We start from the raw sequence: 19,978 nt of genomic DNA on the forward strand, positions 1-19,978 counted from the left end.
CGCCTCTATGAAGAGGGAACGCTACGCTACGCACGCTACCTGTTACGCATGCCTCTATGAAGAGGGAACGCTACGCTACGCTACACACGCTACCTGTTATTCACGCCTCTATGAAGAGGGAACGCTACGCTACCCTACACACGCTACCTGTTACGCACGCCTCTATGAAGAGGGAACGCTACCCTACACACGCTACCTGTTACGCACACCTCTATGAAGAGGGAATGCTACGCTACCCTACACACGCTACCTGTTACGCACGCCACTATGAAGAGGGAAGGCTACGCTACGCACGCGACCTGTTACGCACGCCTCTATGAAGAGGGAACGCTACGCTACCCTACACACGCTACCTGTTACGCACGCCTCTATGAAGAGGGAACGCTACGCTACCCTACACACGCTACCTGTTACGCACGCCTCTATGAAGAGGGAACGCTACGCTACCCTACACACGCTACCTGTTACGCACGCCACTATGAAGAGGGAAGGCTACGCTACGCACGCTACCTGTTACGCACGCCTCTATGAAGATGGAACGCTACGCTACGCACGCTACCTGTTACGCACGCCTCTATGAAGAGGGAACGCTACGCTACGCACGCTACCTGTTACGCATGCCTCTATGAAGAGGGAACGCTATGCTACGCTACACACGCTACCTGTTATTCACGCCTCTATGAAGAGGGAACGCTACGCTACCCTACACACGCTACCTGTTACGCACGCCTCTATGAAGAGGGAACGCTACCCTACACACGCTACCTGTTACGCACACCTCTATGAAGAGGGAATGCTACGCTACCCTACACACGCTACCTGTTACGCACGCCACTATGAAGAGGGAAGGCTACGCTACGCACGCTACCTGTTACGCACGCCTCTATGAAGAGGGAACGCTACGCTACGCACGCTACCTGTTACGCACGCCTCTATGAAGAGGGAACGCTACGCTACGCACGCTACCTGTTACGCATGCCTCTATGAAGAGGGAACGCTACGCTACGCTACACACGCTACCTGTTATTCACGCCTCTATGAAGAGGGAACGCTACGCTACCCTACACACACTACCTGTTACGCATGCCTCTATGAAGAGGGAACGCTACCCTACCCTAAACACGCTACCTGTTATTCACGCCTCTATGAAGAGGGAACGCTACGCTACCCTACACACGCTACCTGTTATTCACGCCTCTAAGAAGAGGGAACGCTACGCTACACACGCTACCTGTTACGCATGCCTCTATGAAGAGGGAACACTACGCTACACACGCTACCTGTTACGCACGCCTCTATGAAGAGGGAACGCTACGCTACCCTACACACGCTACCTGTTACGCACACCTCTATGAAGAGGGAACGCTACGCTACCCTACACACGCTACCTGTTACGCACTCCTCTATGAAGAGGGAACGCTACCCTACACACGCTACCTGTTACGCACGCCTCTATGAAGAGGGAACGCTACGCTACCCTATACACGCTACCTGTTATGCACGCCTCTATGAAGAGGGAACGCTACCCTACACACGCTACCTGTTACGCACGCCTCTATGAAGAGGGAACGCTACGCTACCCTACACACGCTACCTGTTACGCACGCCTCTATGAAGAGGGAACGCTACGCTACCCTACACACGCTACCTGTTACGCACGCCTCTATGAAGAGGGAACGCTACGCTACCCTACACACGCTACCTGTTACGCACGCCTCTATGAAGAGGGAACGCTACGCTACCCTACACACGCTACCTGTTACGCACGCCTCTATGAAGAGGGAACGCTACGCTACCCTACACACGCTACCTGTTACGCACGCCTCTATGAAGAGGGAACGCTACGCTACCCTACACACGCTACCTGTTACGCACGCCTCTATGAAGAGGGAACGCTACGCTACCCTACACACGCTACCTGTTACGCACGCCTCTATGAAGAGGGAACGCTACGCTACCCTACACACGCTACCTGTTACGCACACCTCTATGAAGAGGGAACGCTACGCTACCCTACACACGCTACCTGTTATTCACGCCTCTATGAAGAGGGAACGCTACGCTACACACGCTACCTGTTACGCACGCCTCTATGAAGAGGGAACGCTACCCTACACACGCTACCTGTTACGCACGCCTCTATGAAGAGGGAACGCTACGCTACACACGCTACCTGTTACGCACTTCTCTATGAAGAGGGAACGCTACGCTACCCTACACACGCTACCTGTTACGCACGCCTCTATGAAGAGGGAACGCTACGCTACCCTATACACGCTACCTGTTACGCACGCCTCTATGAAGAGGGAACGCTACGCTACCCTACACACGCTACCTGTTACGCACGCCTCTATGAAGAGGGAACGCTACCCTCCACACGCTACCTGTTACGCATGCCTCTATGAAGAGGGAACGCTACGCTACCCTCCACGCGCTACCTGTTACGCACGCCTCTATGAAGAGGGAAAGCTATGCTACCCTACACACGCTACCTGTTACGCACGCCTCTATGAAGAGGGAAAGCTACGCTACCCTACACACGCTACCTGTTACGCACGCCTCTATGAAGAGGGAACGCTACGCTACCCTACACACCCTACCTGTTACGCACGCCTCTATGAAGAGGGAAAGCTACTCTACCCTACACACGCTACCTGTTACGCATGCCTCTATGAAGAGGGAACGCTACGCTACCCTCCACACGCTACCTGTTACGCATGCCTTTATGAAGAGGAAAGCTACGCTACCCTACACACGGTACCTGTTACGCACGCCTCTATGAAGAGGGAACGCTACGCTACCCTACACACGCTACCTGTTACGCATGCCTCTATGAAGAGGGAACGCTACGCTACCCTCCACACGCTACCTGTTATGCACGCCTCTATGAAGAGGGAACGCTACGCTACCCTCCACACGCTACCTGTTACGCATGCCTCTATGAAGAGGGAACGCTACGCTACCCTACACACGCTACCTGTTACGCATGCCTCTATGAAGAGGGAACACTACGCTACCCTCCACACGCTACCTGTTACGCATGCCTCTATGAAGAGGGAACGCTACGCTACCCTCCACACGCTACCTGTTACGCATGCCTCTATGAAGAGGGAACGCTACGCTACCCTCCACACGCTACCTGTTACGCATGCCTCTATGAAGAGGGAACGCTACCCTACCCTACACACGCTACCTGTTACGCACGCCTCTATGAAGAGGGAACGCTACGCTACCCTACACACGCTACCTGTTACGCACGCCTCTATGAAGAGGGAACGCTACGCTACCCTACACACGCTACCTGTTACGCACGCCTCTATGAAGAGGGAACGCTACGCTACCCTACACACGCTACCTGTTACGCACGCCTCTATGAAGAGGGAACGCTACGCTACCCTACACACGCTACCTGTTACGCACACCTCTATGAAGAGGGAACGCTACGCTACCCTACACACGCTACCTGTTATTCACGCCTCTATGAAGAGGGAACGCTACGCTACCCTACACACGCTACCTGTTACGCACGCCTCTATGAAGAGGGAACGCTACCCTCCACACGCTACCTGTTACGCATGCCTCTATGAAGAGGGAACGCTACGCTACCCTCCACGCGCTACCTGTTACGCACGCCTCTATGGAGAGGGAAAGCTATGCTACCCTACACACGCTACCTGTTACGCACGCCTCTATGAAGAGGGAAAGCTACGCTACCCTACACACGCTACCTGTTACGCACGCCTCTATGAAGAGGGAACGCTACGCTACCCTACACACCCTACCTGTTACGCACGCCTCTATGAAGAGGGAAAGCTACTCTACCCTACACACGCTACCTGTTACGCATGCCTCTATGAAGAGGGAACGCTACGCTACCCTCCACACGCTACCTGTTACGCATGCCTTTATGAAGAGGGAAAGCTACGCTACCCTACACACGGTACCTGTTACGCACGCCTCTATGAAGAGGGAACGCTACGCTACCCTACACACGCTACCTGTTACGCATGCCTCTATGAAGAGGGAACGCTACGCTACCCTCCACACGCTACCTGTTATGCACGCCTCTATGAAGAGGGAACGCTACGCTACCCTCCACACGCTACCTGTTACGCATGCCTCTATGAAGAGGGAACGCTACGCTACCCTACACACGCTACCTGTTACGCATGCCTCTATGAAGAGGGAACACTACGCTACCCTCCACACGCTACCTGTTACGCATGCCTCTATGAAGAGGGAACGCTACGCTACCCTCCACACGCTACCTGTTACGCATGCCTCTATGAAGTGGGAACGCTACGCTACCCTCCACACGCTACCTGTTACGCATGCCTCTATGAAGAGGGAACGCTACCCTACACACGCTACCTGTTACGCACGCCTCTATGAAGAGGGAATGCTACGCTACCCTATACACGCTACCTGTTACGCACGCCTCTATGAAGAGGGAACGCTATGCTACCCTATACACGCTACCTGTTACGCATGCCTCTATGAAGAGGGAGCGCTACGCTACACACGCTACCTGTTACGCATGCCTCTATGAAGAGGGAACGCTACGCTACTCTACACACTTAAAACTGTATAACTATAGCAAAGGATAGACTTTTTGCTCTCTCTCTTTTTCATACAATTACAAATGTTGTGTTCTTTCTATTGTGTAGATTGAGTACAATTTCCAGTGGCTTCAGGCACCGATAACACTAAAGAAACACGCAAAGACTGACGAAAGCCTGAAGGTCCAGCCCCTTGCAGCTCTGAATGTAAGTAGTTCCAATACAAGTACAATACTCTCTCCTTAGCTTTCTATTGTTGATCTATTGTAAGAGCAAGGCTCACCAGGGTTCTGGGCATCAAGATCACCAGGGTTCTGGGCATCAAGATTACCAGGGTTCTGGACGGTGAACTACAACCTGTTGTTCTCTCTCTCTGAGGAGATGGTGAACTAGAACCTGTTGTTCTCTCTCTCTCTCTCTCTGATGAGATGGTGAACTAGAACCTGTTGTTCTCTCTCTCTCTCTCTGAGGCGATGGTGAACAACAACCGCATAGAGCTCCTTACACACCCTGTCTGCAAGAAATACCTGGAGATGAAGTGGTCAGTATTCACAGCGTTCTAGGCATGCATCCTAAATGGTACCCTATTCCCTACATAGTGCACTACTTTTAACCAGGGCCCTATGGCACCCTATTCCCTACATAGTGCACTACATTAGACCAGAGCCCTATGGCACCCTATTCCCTACATAGTGCACTACTTTTAACCAGGGCCCTATGGCACCCTATTCCCTACATAGTGCACTACATTAGACCAGAGCCCTATGGCACCCTATTCCCTACATAGTGCACTACTTTTAACCAGGGCCCTATGGAACCCTATTCCCTACATAGTGCACTACTTTTAACCAGGGCCCTATGGAACCCTATTCCCTACATAGTGCACTACTTTTAACCAGGGCCCTATGGAACCCTATTCCCTACATAGTGCACTACTTTTAACCAGGGCCCTATGGAACCCTATTCCCTACATAGTGCACTACTTTTAACCAGGGCCCTATGGCACCCTATTCCCTACATAGTGCACTACTTTTAACCAGGGCCCTATGGAACCCTATTCCCTACATAGTGCACTACTTTTAACCAGGGCCCTATGGAACCCTATTCCCTACATAGTGCACTACTTTTAACCAGGGCCCTATGGAACCCTATTCCCTACATAGTGCACTACTTTTAACCAGGGCCCTATGGAACCCTATTCCCTACATAGTGCACTACTTTTAACCAGGGCCCTATGGAACCCTATTCCCTACATAGTGCACTACTTTTAACCAGAGCCCTATGGAACCCTATTCCCTACATAGTGCACTACTTTTAACCAGGGCCCTATGGAACCCTATTCCCTACATAGTGCACTACTTTTAACCAGGGCCCTATGGAACCCTATTCCCTACATAGTGCACTACTTTTAACCAGGGCCCTATGGAACCATATTCCCTACATAGTGCACTACTTTTAACCAGGGCCCTATGGAACCCTATTCCCTACATAGTGCACTACTTTTAACCAGGGCCCTATGGAACCCTATTCCCTACATAGTGCACTACTTTTAACCAGGGCCCTATGGAACCCTATTCCCTACATAGTGCACTACTTTTAACCAGGGCCCTATGGAACCCTATTCCCTACATAGTGCACTACTTTTAACCAGGGCCCTATGGAACCCTATTCCCTACATAGTGCACTACTTTTAACCAGGGCCCTATGGCACCCTATTCCCTACATAGTGCACTACTTTTAACCAGGGCCCTATGGAACCCTATTCCCTACATAGTGCACTACTTTTAACCAGGGCCCTATGGCACCCTATTCCCTACATAGTGCACTACTTTTAACCAGGGCCCTATGGTAATGTATTACAATTCTTCTATGAAGTGGTCAGTAATTAGAGTACAGTTGCACAAAACATTTTTTTTTACCTGAATATTTTCTTGCCCTGTTGCAGAGTGATGGAGGCTTCCTTTTTCGTGTTCATCGATTGTTCTATTTCCTAACTCCAGGGTGGCCTACGGGAGCATTGCTCATCTTCTGAACCTGTTTGTGTACCTGCTGGGTCTGCTTCCTCTCACCCACCTCATAGTGAGCCTGAGACCCAGCCTGGACTACACCGGCCCTGACAACACCACAGCTGTCACCATGGTGCCCATTTCCTTCAGAGAGGTACACTAATACCCGGTTATCAAACGGCTGGTTTGGGGGGGTGGCTAGTGAATAATACAAGATGGAATAAAAATAACATTAAATTGTTGTTACGATGTACAGGTCTAGTGGGCAAACAGTTTTAATGGAGGGGATTTTCATTCGGTAGCATATGATTTAACACACTACTGTAGAACACCATTTCCCTCTCTGTCCTGGGGATTCATCAACTCCTCATCAGCGTTTAATATTTGAATATACTGTCTACTGCCAGGGCAAAAAATAAATAAAATGTTTACACCTTAAGGTCCTGAGGGACGAGTTTGGGAAACGCAGCTATAGAACGACAGGTGCCTACATAGTCAAGGTTGCAGGTTATTGAGTCAATTCATAAAACACATGACAACTGTCTCTAGATATAGAAGAGGCAAGACACCCAGAGGTCTCACAGGACACACTATAGGGGCTACCGCCCAAGTGGCACCAGCTTCCCATATAGGGCCATAGGGGGCTGGTCTAAAGTAGTGCATTATATATAGGGAATAGGGTCCCATAGGGCTCTGGTCTAAAGTAGTGCATTATATATAGGGAATATGGTGCCATAGGGCTCTGGTCTAAAGTAGTGCACTATCTAGGGAATAGGGTGCCATAGGGCTCTGGTCTAAAGTAGTGCATTATATATAGGGAATAGGGTCCCATAGGGCTCTGGTCTAAAGTAGTACATTATATATAGGGAATAGGGTGCCATAGGGCTCTGGTCTAAAGTAGTGCACTATCTAGGGAATAGGGTGCCATAGGGCTCTGTTCTAAAGTAGTGCACTATATAGGGAATAGGGTACCATAGGGCTCTGGTCTAAAGTAGTGCATTATATATAGGGAATAGGGTGCTATTTGGGACACACACTAGGTGATGTCATGGTAGAGATGATGTGTTCACTCATCACTTCCCGATCCAGTAGGAGAAGGAGAAGACTATTATTAACGTGGCCTTGTTGGCCAGAGCCTCGTTTAACAGAGCCTCGTTGGCCAGGGCCTCATTTACCAGAGCCTCGTTGGCCAGGGTCTTGTTTCCCAGAGCCTCGTTGGCCAGGGCCTTGTATCCCAGAGCCTCATTGGCCAGGGCCTCATTTACCAGAGCCTCGTTTCCCAGAGCCTCGTTTCACAGAGCCTTGTTGGCCAGAGCCTCATTGGCCAGGGCCTCGTTTCCCAGAGCGTTGTTGGCCAGAGCCTCATTGGCCAGGGCCTCGTTTCCCAGAGCGTTGTTGGCCAGAGCCTCGTTTCCCAGAGCCTCGTTGGCCAGGGCCTCATTTCCCAGAGCCTTGTTGCCCGGGGCCTGGTTTCACAGAGCCTCATTGGCCAGGGCCTCATTTACCAGAGCCTCGTTGGCCAGGGCCTTGTTTCCCAGAGCCTTGTTGGCCAGAGCCTCGTTTCCCAGAGCCTTTTTGGCCAGGGTCTCGTTTCCCAGAGCCTTGTTGGCCAGGGCCTCGTTTCCCAGAGCCTTGTTGGCCAGGGCCTCGTTTCCCAGAGCCTTGTTGGCCAGGGCCTCGTTTCCCAGAGCTTTGTTGGCATTAAGATCATAGCTAGAACCATATTATGATATCTTTAGAAGCCGAGCTGTTTCCCAAACCCATTGTTACTAAAGTTACACTTGAAAATGCTTGTAATGTACCGACTTCCTACGACAACTCGTAGAACAGCCTACCGTCCCTTCAGAAAGTATTCACACCCCTTGACTTTTTCCACATTTTGTTGTGTTTTAACTATTCTTACCCACAATACTCCATAATGACAAAGTGCAAACATGTTTTTAGAAATTAACCTGAAATACAGAAATATCTCATTTACATAAGTATTCACAGCCCATGAGACAAAACGTTTGTTAAAGTCACTAAACACAGAATCAATAGGTTTATCCGTCTCTCTGTGACCGCCGATAACCTCAGAACAAAATAGACAAAATAAACTTAGTCGCCAATGTCTTTTCAACTGTTGCGAAGAATAAAAACTATGCCTCAAATGAAAACCCCATATTATAGGCAAAGTAGTTGAAATAAATTGAAATAAAGATTATGTTTATTCAATTGAATTCTACTTTGCTAATTCTAGGCTACTGTCTGTTATTTTTTCCATCAATATATTTCATGATGTGTAACAACATGTTATGTAACAACAATTACGTGCTAAATCTTGATTTACTGCACCGGTGCGTCAATCTAATTTACATAATAAAAATATCTCCATGAAAATCTGTCAGTTTAAGCTAGAGAGATATCAGTTATTTTGCATTGGATGTGTCTCAATACACCACATCCACCAGTGTCCATCTTCTCACGAAAACGTGTCTAGCGTCCGGACGGTTTGACCTACAAAACTATTACTAATCTATGGAAAGGGGAGACTCTGATGAACACGATGGTGGTCTCTGTTTTTCTCTACGACCCCTCAACAAGTGTCGCAGGACTCGTCTGGAGGTAACCGGTACCTTCTTTAAAAAAAGAAAAATGAGTTTTGTAGTTTTTTGCCTATCCAAAAAAAAATGTTTAAAATGTGTAAAAAAAAAATAAAAAAAAGGAAAATATATATTTCCTGATCTTTCTTATACTGTAAGTCCTAGATATAGGACAGACACTTCAAAACATTGTTCATTATGAATTATTTTTTGATTGTCTTTTTTGGCCTTGATGAATGTGTTATTCAATGGGTTTCTCTGGGCTATACTTTTTGTAGGGGTTGATACATTTTTTTATTAAAATAAATCCAGTCGGAAATGTCAAAGTATACATTTTTTATTAAAATAAATCCAGTCGGAAATGTTTTACGCCATTTTTAAACTCATCATGAATCTATTTTTTATTATTATTATGAACTAGAAATGACTCATCACACCTCTCTTTCATTTTGACCTGGAAAGATTCATCACACCTTCCTTTCCTTTTGACCTGGAAATGACTCATCACACCTCTCTTTCATTTTGACCTGGAAATGACTCATCACACCTCTCTTTCATTTTGACCTGGAAATGATTCATCACACCTCTCTTTCATTTTGACCTGGAAATGATTCATCACACCTCTCTTTCATTTTGACCTGGAAATGATTCATCACACCTCTCTTTCATTTTGACCTGGAAATAATGAATCACGACTCTCGTACCGCTCTGCAGAAACTAGCAGTGGAAGCAAAATAGCCGTACCTCAACCCTACTGTAAAATACGATGGTGGATCATTGATGTTATGGGGATATTTTGCTTCCAGTAGTCCTGGGGCCCTTTGTTAATGTGAGCTTTACCAGGTACAAGGACATTTTAGCCAAAAACACGGTTGCCTCTGCCAGGAGGCTGAAACTTGGCCTCAAGTGGATCTTCCTGTTGATCTTCCAGCAAGACAATAACCCCAATCACACATCAATATCCACAAAGGAATTGTTAAATGACCACAAAAATGTATATTTTGCCATGGCTATCTCTGTCTTCGGACTTTAACCCTATTGAAAACGGTGGTTTTAAAAGAGCCCAGTCGAAGGATATCAACGATCTGGTAAGAGGATTGGCCTAATACCTCTCCAAATGTGTCCTCCAATCTCATAATTGTTTTTAAAGGGGAAGGGTGCTGGAATATTCTAAACAGGGGAACCAATATTTTTTTCTCTTTTTTAGAGGGCCATAGGGGTTAGGGCATAAAGGTTTAAATTAATTAGGTTTAGGGATAAGGGTTAGGTTAAGTTTATGGTGAAGTTTAGGTTAGGTTTAGGGATATTTTGCTTATGGTGAAGGTTAGGTTGGGTTTGTTAATGGGATAAGGGTTTACCAGGTTAAAGGACTTATGGTGAAAAGGTTGGGTTTAGGGATAAGGGCTAGGTTAAGTTTATGGTGAAGTTTAGGTTGATTTCCAGGGATAAGACAATAACCCCAATTTATGGTCCACAAAGGAAGGTTAGGTTTAATATGACCAGGTTTAATAATGTATTTTTGCCATGGTGAAGGTTAGGTTGGGTTTAGGGATAACATTAGGTTTAGGGATAAGGGTTAGTTTTATGGTGAAGGATATCAGGTTGGGTTTAGGTCCTCCAATCTCATAATTGGTTTTTAAAGGGATAAGGTAGCTGGAATTTAGGGATAAGGGTTTGGTTAATTTATTTGAAGGTTAGGTTGGGTTTAGGGATAGGGAGGTTTAGGGATAAGGGTTTTAAGTTTATGGTAAGGTTAGGTTGGGTTTAGGGATAACGGTGAGGTTTAGGGATAAGGGTTAGGTTAAGTTTATGGTGAAGGTTAGGTTGGGTTTAGGGATAAGGGTTAGGTTTAGGGATAAGGGTTAGGTTAAGCTTATGGTGAAGGTTCGGTTGGGTTTAGGGATAACGGTTAGGTTAAGTTTATGGTGAAGGTTAGGTTGGGTTTAGGGATAACGGTGAGGTTTAGGGATAAGGGTTATGTTAAGAAAATAGTTATAGTTTCATTAAGGATTCAGGTTAAAGAAAAGCATACAAGTAAGTATTGGCTAAGTGTATCGCCATCCGATGCCATTCACAATCTGTTGGTTGAACATACATTACCTTTTGATGGAGCAACATCCATAATCTGTTGGTTGAACATACATTACCTTTTGATGGAGCAACATTCACAATCTGTTGGTTGAACATACATTACCTTTTGATGGAGCAACATTCACAATCTGTTGGTTGAACATACATTACCTTTTGATGGAGCAACATCCATAATCTACTGGTTGAACATACATTACCTTTTGATGGAGCAACATTCACAATCTGTTGGTTGAACATACATTACCTTTTGATGGAGCAACATTCACAATCTGTTGGTTGAACATACATTACCTTTTGATGGAGCAACATCCATAATCTGTTGGTTGAACATACATTACCTTTTGATGGTGCAACATCCATAATCTGTTGGTTGAACATACATTACCTTTTGATGGAGCAACATTCACAATCTGTTGGTTGAACATACATTACCTTTTGATGGAGCAACATCCACAATCTGTTGGTTGAACATACATTACCTTTTGATGGAGCAACATTCATAATCTGTTGGTTGAACATACATTACCTTTTGATGGAGCAACATCCACAATCTGTTGGTTGAACATACATTACCTTTTGATCCATTTGCAATCTGATGGTTGAACATAGTTACATGAACATCCATAATCTGTTGGTTGAACATAATTACCTTTTGATGGAGCAACATTCACAATCTGTTGGTTGACAGTAATTACCTTTTGAGGAGCAACATCCACAATCTGTTGGTTGAACATCATTAGATGGAGCAACATTCACAATCTTCCCAAACATACATTACCTTTTGATGGAGCAACATCCAAATCTAATACATTACCTTTTGATGGAGGAACAATGTTGGTTGAACATACATGATCTTTTGATGGATCATTTACAATCTGTTGGTTGAAAACATTACCTATGGACAACATCCACAATCTGTGCATTAACATACATTACCAGATAAGGAACATCCATAATCTGTTGGTTGAACATACATTACCTTTTGATGGAGCAACATTCACAATCTGTTGGTTGAACATACATTACCTTTTGATGGAGCAACATCCACAATCTGTTGGTTGAACATACATTACCTTTTGATGGGATCTAAATCTGTTGGTTGAACATGAATTATCTTTTGATGGACAACATTCCATAATCTGTGAGAAATAAACATTGTTTTGATGGATAACATCCATAATCTGATATGGGAACACTAACCTTTTTTTTTACCTTTGCCCCACAGCAAAACTCCTTCCTGTCCATTTGCATGGTGATGGTACTAGTCATGAACACCTACTCCATGGGGAAGGAAGTGATGCAGATGTACCATCAGGTACAGTAACAGCTCCAGGAACTGATCTAGAATCAGCTTACTTTCCCAAAATCCTAACGTCACATGCAAATTAATATACCGGAGTAGGACAATGTTGCTCTAAGCACTGATCTAGGATCAGTTTACCTGCCAAAAAGTCCTAACCTTACATGTGCATTATAATACCAGATAAGGACTATGTTTCTCCAGATACTGATCTAGAATCAGTTTACAGAAGTTTTAAACTTAAGAGGACATTCCTGGGAGGGATACTTTAAGATACATGGAGACAGCCTGGCTTTAAGACACATGGAGACAGCCTGGCTTTAAGATACATGGAGACAGCCTGGCTTTAAGATACATGGAGACAGCCTGGCTTTAAGATACATGGAGACAGCCTGGCTTTAAGATACATGGAGACAGCCTGGCTTTAAGATACATGGAGACAGCCTGGCTTTAAGATACATGGAGACAGCCTGGCTTTAAGACACATGGACACAGCCTGGCTTTAAGATACATGGAGACAGCCTGGCTTTAAGATACATGGAGACAGCCTGGCTTTAAGATACATGGAGACAGCCTGGCTTTAAGACACATGGACACAGCCTGGCTTTAAGATACATGGACACAGCCTGGCTTTAAGATACATGGAGACAGCCTGGCTTTAAGATACATGGAGACAGCCTGGCTTTAAGATACATGGAGACAGCCTGGCTTTAAGATACATGGAGACAGCCTGGCTTTAAGATACATGGAGACAGCCTGGCTTTAAGATACATGGAGACAGCCTGGCTTTAAGATACATGGAGACAGCCTGGCTTTAAGATACATGGAGACAGCCTGGCTTTAAGATACATGGACACAGCCTGGCTTTAAGATACATGGAGACAGCCTGGCTTTAAGATACATGGAGACAGCCTGGCTTTAAGATACATGGAGACAGCCTGGCTTTAAGATACATGGAGACAGCCTGGCTTTAAGATACATGGAGACAGCCTGGCTTTAAGATACATGGAGACAGCCTGGCTTTAAGATACATGGAGACAGCCTGGCTTTAAGATACATGGAGACAGCCTGGCTTTAAGATACATGGAGACAGCCTGGCTTTAAGACACATGGAGACAGCCTGGCGTTAAGACACATGGACACAGCCTGGCTTTAAGATACATGGAGACAGCCTGGCTTTAAGATACATGGACACAGCCTGGCTTTAAGACAGTGGTTCACAACTGCTTTTTCCTTGGGACCCAAATTAAAACAGGTTGTCTCATTCGCAACCCAATATTTGCATCTCCCCAAAAATATGTTTTATGCTATTTTGATAGTAAATGTTGAATTTATATGAATAGGGAACAGCATTCCCACCTGTTTAAATATTTCCCATATTCCTCATGAAGAATGTTATTAAACTCACTGGATTGAGACATAAAATCAACCAAAATAGAACTGCTAAAAGCTTTACATTTAAATGCTGTGATTGAAGAGAAAATTATTTAAAAAATGTAAGATAATTAGCCTTTCTACACACATTCTACCTAGTTTAAGTATTTACAGTATTTTTTCATGGAAACATTTACAAATATATACATATATTTTTTAACTCAGACACACCAGACCCACCTTCCTCAACCCAAATTTGGGTCGCGACTCACCAGTTGAGAATCGTTTCTTTAGGATACTCTCTTGTTATTAAAACATCTGACAAGATGAAGAAACCTAGAGAGGAACCAGTCTCCTTGGAGTGGCCAGTCCTCTCCTGGTGTTGTGACCTGGTAGGGGGGGTATACAGAAGATAGCCCTATTTGGAAAAAGACCAAGTCCATATTATAGCAAGAACAGCTCAAATAAGCAAAGAGAAACGACAGTCCATCATTACTTTAAGACATGAAGGTCAGTCAATCTGGAAAATTTCAAGAACTTTGAAAGTTTCTTCAAGCGCAGTAGCAAAAATACATCAAGCGCTAAGATGAAACTGGCTCTCATGAGAACTGTGACAGGAAAGGAGGACCCAGAGTTACCTCTGCAGCAGAGGACATGTTTATTAGAGTTCCCAGCCTCAGAAATAGCAACCCTCCCAAAAAAATTCACAGAGTTTAAGTAACAGTCACATCTCAACATCAACTGTTCAGAGACTGCATGAATCAGGCATTCATGGTCAAATTGCTGCAAAGAAACCACTACTAAAGGACACCAAAAATAAGAAGAGACTTGCTTGGGCCAAGAAACACGAGCAATGGACATTAGACCGGTGGAAATCTGTCCTTTGCTCTGATGAGTCCAAATGTGAGATTTTTGGTTCCAACCACCGTGTATTTAGAGACGCAGAGTAGGTGAACGGATGATCTCTTCATGTGTGGTTCCTACTGTGAAGCATGGAGGAGGAGGTGTGATGGTGTGGGGGTGGTTTGCTGGTGACAGTCTGTGATTTATTTAGAATTCAAGGCACACTCAACCAGCCTTACTACCACAGCATTCTGCAGTAATATACCATCCCATCTGGTTTGCGATTAGTAGAACTATAATTTGTTTTTCAACAGGACAATGACCCAACACACCTCCTGTCACGCCCTGACCTGAGATCCTTATTATTCTCTATGTTTGGTCAGGGTGTGGGTAAGTCTATCTGGGTGGGAAAGTCTATGTTTTCTATTTCTTTGTGTTTGGCCGTGTGTGTTTCCCAAACAGAGGCAGCTGTCTATCGTTGTCTATGATTGGGGATCATATATAAGTTGTCATTTTCCTTTTGGGTTTTGTGGGATCAGTCTTTCTGTTTAGTGTCAATGCCAGACAGAACTGTTCGCGTTCGGTTTTTGTCTTTGTTATTTTGTTTTGGTGTCATCAATAAAAAGACGATGTACGCTTACAACGCTGTTCCTTGGTCCACCCTTCCTTCTACCACGCTGCGCCTTGGTCCCCTCTTCCTTCTACAACGCTGCGCCTTGGTCCACTCTTCCTTCTACAACGCTGTTCCTTGGTCCACCCTTCCTTCTACCACGCTGCGCCTTGGTCCACTCTTCCTTCTACCACGCTGCGCCTTGGTCCACTCTTCCTTCTACCACGCTGCTGTTCCTTGGTCCACTCTTCCTTCTACCATGCTGCTGTTCCTTGGTCCACTCTTCCTTCTACCACGCTGTTCCTTGGTCCACTCTTCCTTCTACCATGCTGTTCCTTGGTCCACTCTTCCTTCTACCATGCTGCTGTTCCTTGGTCCACCTCTTCCTTCTACCACGCTGTTCCTTGGTCCACTCTTCCTTCTACCATGCTGTTCCTTGGTCCACTCTTCCTTCTACCACGCTGTTCCTTGGTCCACTCTTCCTTCTACCACGCTGCTGTTCCTTGGTCCACTCTTCCTTCTACCATGCTGCTGTTCCTTGGTCCACTCTTCCTTCTACCATGCTGCTGTTCCTTGGTCCACTCTTCCTTCTACCACGCTGTTCCTTGGTCCACTCTTCCTTCTACCACGCTGTTCCTTGGTCCACTCTTCCTTCTACCATGCTGCTGTTCCTTGGTCCACTCTTCCTTCTACCATGCTGCTGTTCCTTGGTCCACTCTTCCTTCTACCATGCTGCTGTTCCTTGGTCCACTCTTCCTTCTACCATGCTGCTGTTCCTTGGTCCACTCTTCCTTCTACCATGCTGCTGTTCCTTGGTCCACTCTTCCTTCTACCATGCTGCTGTTCCTTGGTCCACTCTTCCTTCTACCACGCTGTTCCTTGGTCCACTCTTCCTTCTACCACGCTGTTCCTTGGTCCACTCTTCCTTCTACCACGCTGTTCCTTGGTCCACTCTTCCTTCTACCACGCTGTTCCTTGGTCCACTCTTCCTTCTACCATGCTGCTGTTCCTTGGTCCACTCTTCCTTCTACCACGCTGTTCCTTGGTCCACTCTTCCTTCTACCATGCTGCTGTTCCTTGGTCCACTCTTCCTTCTACCATGCTGCTGTTCCTTGGTCCACTCTTCCTTCTACCATGTTCCTGGTCCACTGCTGTTCCTTGGTCCACTCTTCCTTCTTCCATGCTGCTGTTCCTTGGTCCACTCTTCCTTCTACCACGCTGTTCCTTGGTCCACTCTTCCTTCTACCACGCTGTTCCTTGGTCCACTCTTCCTTCTACCATGCTGCTGTTCCTTGGTCCACTCTTCCTTCTACCATGCTGTTCCTTGGTCCACTCTTCCTTCTACCACGCTGTTCCTTGGTCCACTCTTCCTTCTACCACGCTGTTCCTTGGTCCACTCTTCCTTCTACCACGCTGTTCCTTGGTCCACTCTTCCTTCTACCATGCTGCTGTTCCTTGGTCCACTCTTCCTTCTACCATGCTGCTGTTCCTTGGTCCACTCTTCCTTCTACCATGCTGTTCCTTGGTCCACTCTTCCTTCTACCACGCTGTTCCTTGGTCCACTCTTCCTTCTACCACGCTGTTCCTTGGTCCACTCTTCCTTCTACCATGCTGTTCCTTGGTCCACTCTTCCTTCTACCACGCTGTTCCTTGGTCCACTCTTCCTTCTACCATGCTGTTCCTTGGTCCACTCTTCCTTCTACCATGCTGTTCCTTGGTCCACTCTTCCTTCTACCACGCTGTTCCTTGGTCCACTCTTCCTTCTACCATGCTGCTGTTCCTTGGTCCACTCTTCCTTCTACCATGCTGCTGTTCCTTGGTCCACTCTTCCTTCTACCATGCTGCTGTTCCTTGGTCCACTCTTCCTTCTACCATGCTGTTCCTTGGTCCACTCTTCCTTCTACCACGCTGTTCCTTGGTCCACTCTTCCTTCTACCATGCTGCTGTTCCTTGGTCCACTCTTCCTTCTACCACGCTGTTCCTTGGTCCACTCTTCCTTCTACCATGCTGTTCATTGGTCCACTCTTCCTTCTACCATGCTGTTCCTTGGTCCACTCTTCCTTCTACCATGCTGCTGTTCCTTGGTCCCTCTTCCTTCTACCATGCTGTTCCTTGGTCCACTCTTCCTTCTACCACGCTGTTCCTTGGTCCACTCTTCCTTCTACCATGCTGCTGTTCCTTTGTCCACTCTTCCTTCTACCATGCTGCTGTTCCTTGGTCCCCTCTTCCTTCTACCATGCTGTTCCTTGGTCCACTCTTCCTTCTACCATGCTGCTGTTCCTTGGTCCACTCTTCCTTCTACCACGCTGTTCCTTGGTCCACTCTTCCTTCTACCATGCTGCTGTTCCTTGGTCCACTCTTCCTTCTACCACGCTGTTCCTTGGTCCACTCTTCCTTCTACCACGCTGTTCCTTGGTCCACTCTTCCTTCTACCATGCTGCTGTTCCTTGGTCCACTCTTCCTTCTACCATGCTGCTGTTCTGCTGTTCCTTGGTCCACTCTTCCTTCTACCATGCTGCTGTTCCTTGGTCCACTCTTCCTTCTACCACGCTGTTCCTTGGTCCACTCTTCCTTCTACCACGCTGTTCCTTGGTCCACTCTTCCTTCTACCATGCTGCTGTTCCTTGGTCCACTCTTCCTTCTACCACGCTGTTCCTTGGTTCACTCTTCCTTCTACCACGCTGCTGTTCCTTGGTCCACTCTTCCTTCTACCACGCTGTTCCTTGGTCCACGCTTCCTTCTACCACGCTGTTCCTTGGTCCACTCTTCCTTCTACCATGCTGCTGTTCTTTGGTCCACTCTTCCTTCTACCATGCTGCTGTTCCTTGGTCCACTCTTCCTTCTACAACGCTGCTCCTTGGTCCACTCTTCCTTCTACCATGCTGCTGTTCCTTGGTCCCCTCTTCCTTCTACCACGCTGTTCCTTGGTCCACTCTTCCTTCTACCACGCTGCTGTTCCTTGGTCCACTCTTCCTTCTACCATGCTGCTGTTCCACTCTTCCTTCTACTACGCTGTTCCTTGGTCCACTCTTCCTTCTACCATGCTGTTCCTTGGTCCACTCTTCCTTTTACCATGCTGTTCCTTGGTCCCATCTTCCTTCTACCACGCTGTTCCTTGGTCCACTCTTCCTTCTACCACGCTGTTCCTTGGTCCACTCTTCCTTCTACCACGCTGTTCCTTGGTCCACTCTTCCTTCTACCATGCTGTTCCTTGGTCCACTCTTCCTTCTACCACGCTGTTCCTTGGTCCACTCTTCCTTCTACCATGCTGTTCCTTGGTCCACTCTTCCTTCTACCACGCTGTTCCTTGTCCACTCTACCTTCTACCACGCTGTTCCTCCACTCTTCCTTCTACCACGCTGTTCCTTGGTCCACTCTTCCTTCTACCACGCTGTTCCTTGGTCCACTCTTCCTTCTACCATGCTGCTGTTCCTTGGTCCACTCTTCCTTCTACCACGCTGTTCCTTGGTCCACTCTTCCTTCTACCATGCTGCTGTTCCTTGGTCCACTCTTCCTTCTACCATGCTGTTCCTTGGTCCACTCTTCCTTCTACCACGCTGTTCCTTGGTCCACTCTTCCTTCTACCATGCTGTTCCTTGGTCCACTCTTCCTTCTACCATGCTGCTGTTCTTTGGTCCACTCTTCCTTCTACCATGCTGCTGTTCCTTGGTCCACTCTTCCTTCTACCACGCTGTTCCTTGGTCCACTCTTCCTTCTACCACGCTGTTCCTTGGTCCACTCTTCCTTCTACCACGCTGTTCCTTGGTCCACGCTTCCTTCTACCACGCTGTTCCTTGGTCCACTCTTCCTTGTACCATGCTGCTGTTCTTTGGTCCACTCTTCCTTCTACCACGCTGTTCCTTGGTCCACTGCTGCTGTTCCTTGGTCCACTCTTCCTTCTACCACACTGTTCCTTGGTCCACTCTTCCTTCTACCACACTGTTCCTTGGTCCACTCTTCCTTCTACCATGCTGCTGTTCCTTGGTCCCCTCTTCCTTCTACCATGCTGTTCCTTGGTCCACTCTTCCTTCTACCATGCTGTTCCTTGGTCCACTCTTCCTTCTACCATGCTGCTGTTCCTTGGTCCACTCTTCCTTCTACCACTCTTCCTTCTACCACGCTGTTCCTTGGTCCACTCTTCCTTCTACCATGCTGCTGTTCCTTGGTCCACTCTTCCTTCTACCATGCTGCTGTTCCTTGGTCCACTCTTCCTTCTACCACGCTATTCCTTGGTCCCCTCTTCCTTCTACCACGCTGTTCCTTGGTCCACTCTTCCTTCTACCATGCTGCTGTTCCTTGGTCCACTCTTCCTTCTACCATGCTGTTGTTCCTTGGTCCACTCTTCCTTCTACCACGCTGTTCCTTGGTCCACTCTTCCTTCTACAACGCTGTTCCTTGGTCCACTCTTCCTTCTACCATGCTGTTCCTTGGTCCACTCTTCCTTCTACCATGCTGCTGTTCCTTGGTCCACTCTTCCTTCTACCATGCTGCTGTTCCTTGGTCCACTCTTCCTTCTACCATGCTGTTCCTTGGTCCACTCTTCCTTCTACCATGCTGTTCCTTGGTCCACTCTTCCTTCTACAAGTTGTGCCTTGGTCCACTCTTCCTTCTAC

General features: G+C 47.0%; 1 protein-coding gene across 2 annotated transcripts in view; it reads left to right on the top strand.

Annotated features, from left to right (window-relative positions):
* LOC118375720 (transient receptor potential cation channel subfamily A member 1-like) overlaps nucleotides 1-19,978 on the top strand; it is a 115,980-nt gene that overhangs the window by 77,799 nt on the left and 18,203 nt on the right. For both annotated transcript variants that reach the window (XM_052498886.1, XM_052498889.1), the window contains exons 18-21: nucleotides 4,668-4,766; nucleotides 5,030-5,100; nucleotides 6,560-6,719; nucleotides 12,464-12,553. In XM_052498886.1, the coding sequence (XP_052354846.1) occupies nucleotides 4,668-4,766; nucleotides 5,030-5,100; nucleotides 6,560-6,719; nucleotides 12,464-12,553 (420 nt within the window). The remainder of the gene's footprint in view (nucleotides 1-4,667; nucleotides 4,767-5,029; nucleotides 5,101-6,559; nucleotides 6,720-12,463; nucleotides 12,554-19,978) is intronic.

Source organism: Oncorhynchus keta, chromosome 4 (genome assembly GCF_023373465.1).
Source record: "Oncorhynchus keta strain PuntledgeMale-10-30-2019 chromosome 4, Oket_V2, whole genome shotgun sequence".
Lineage (NCBI taxonomy): Eukaryota > Metazoa > Chordata > Actinopteri > Salmoniformes > Salmonidae > Oncorhynchus > Oncorhynchus keta.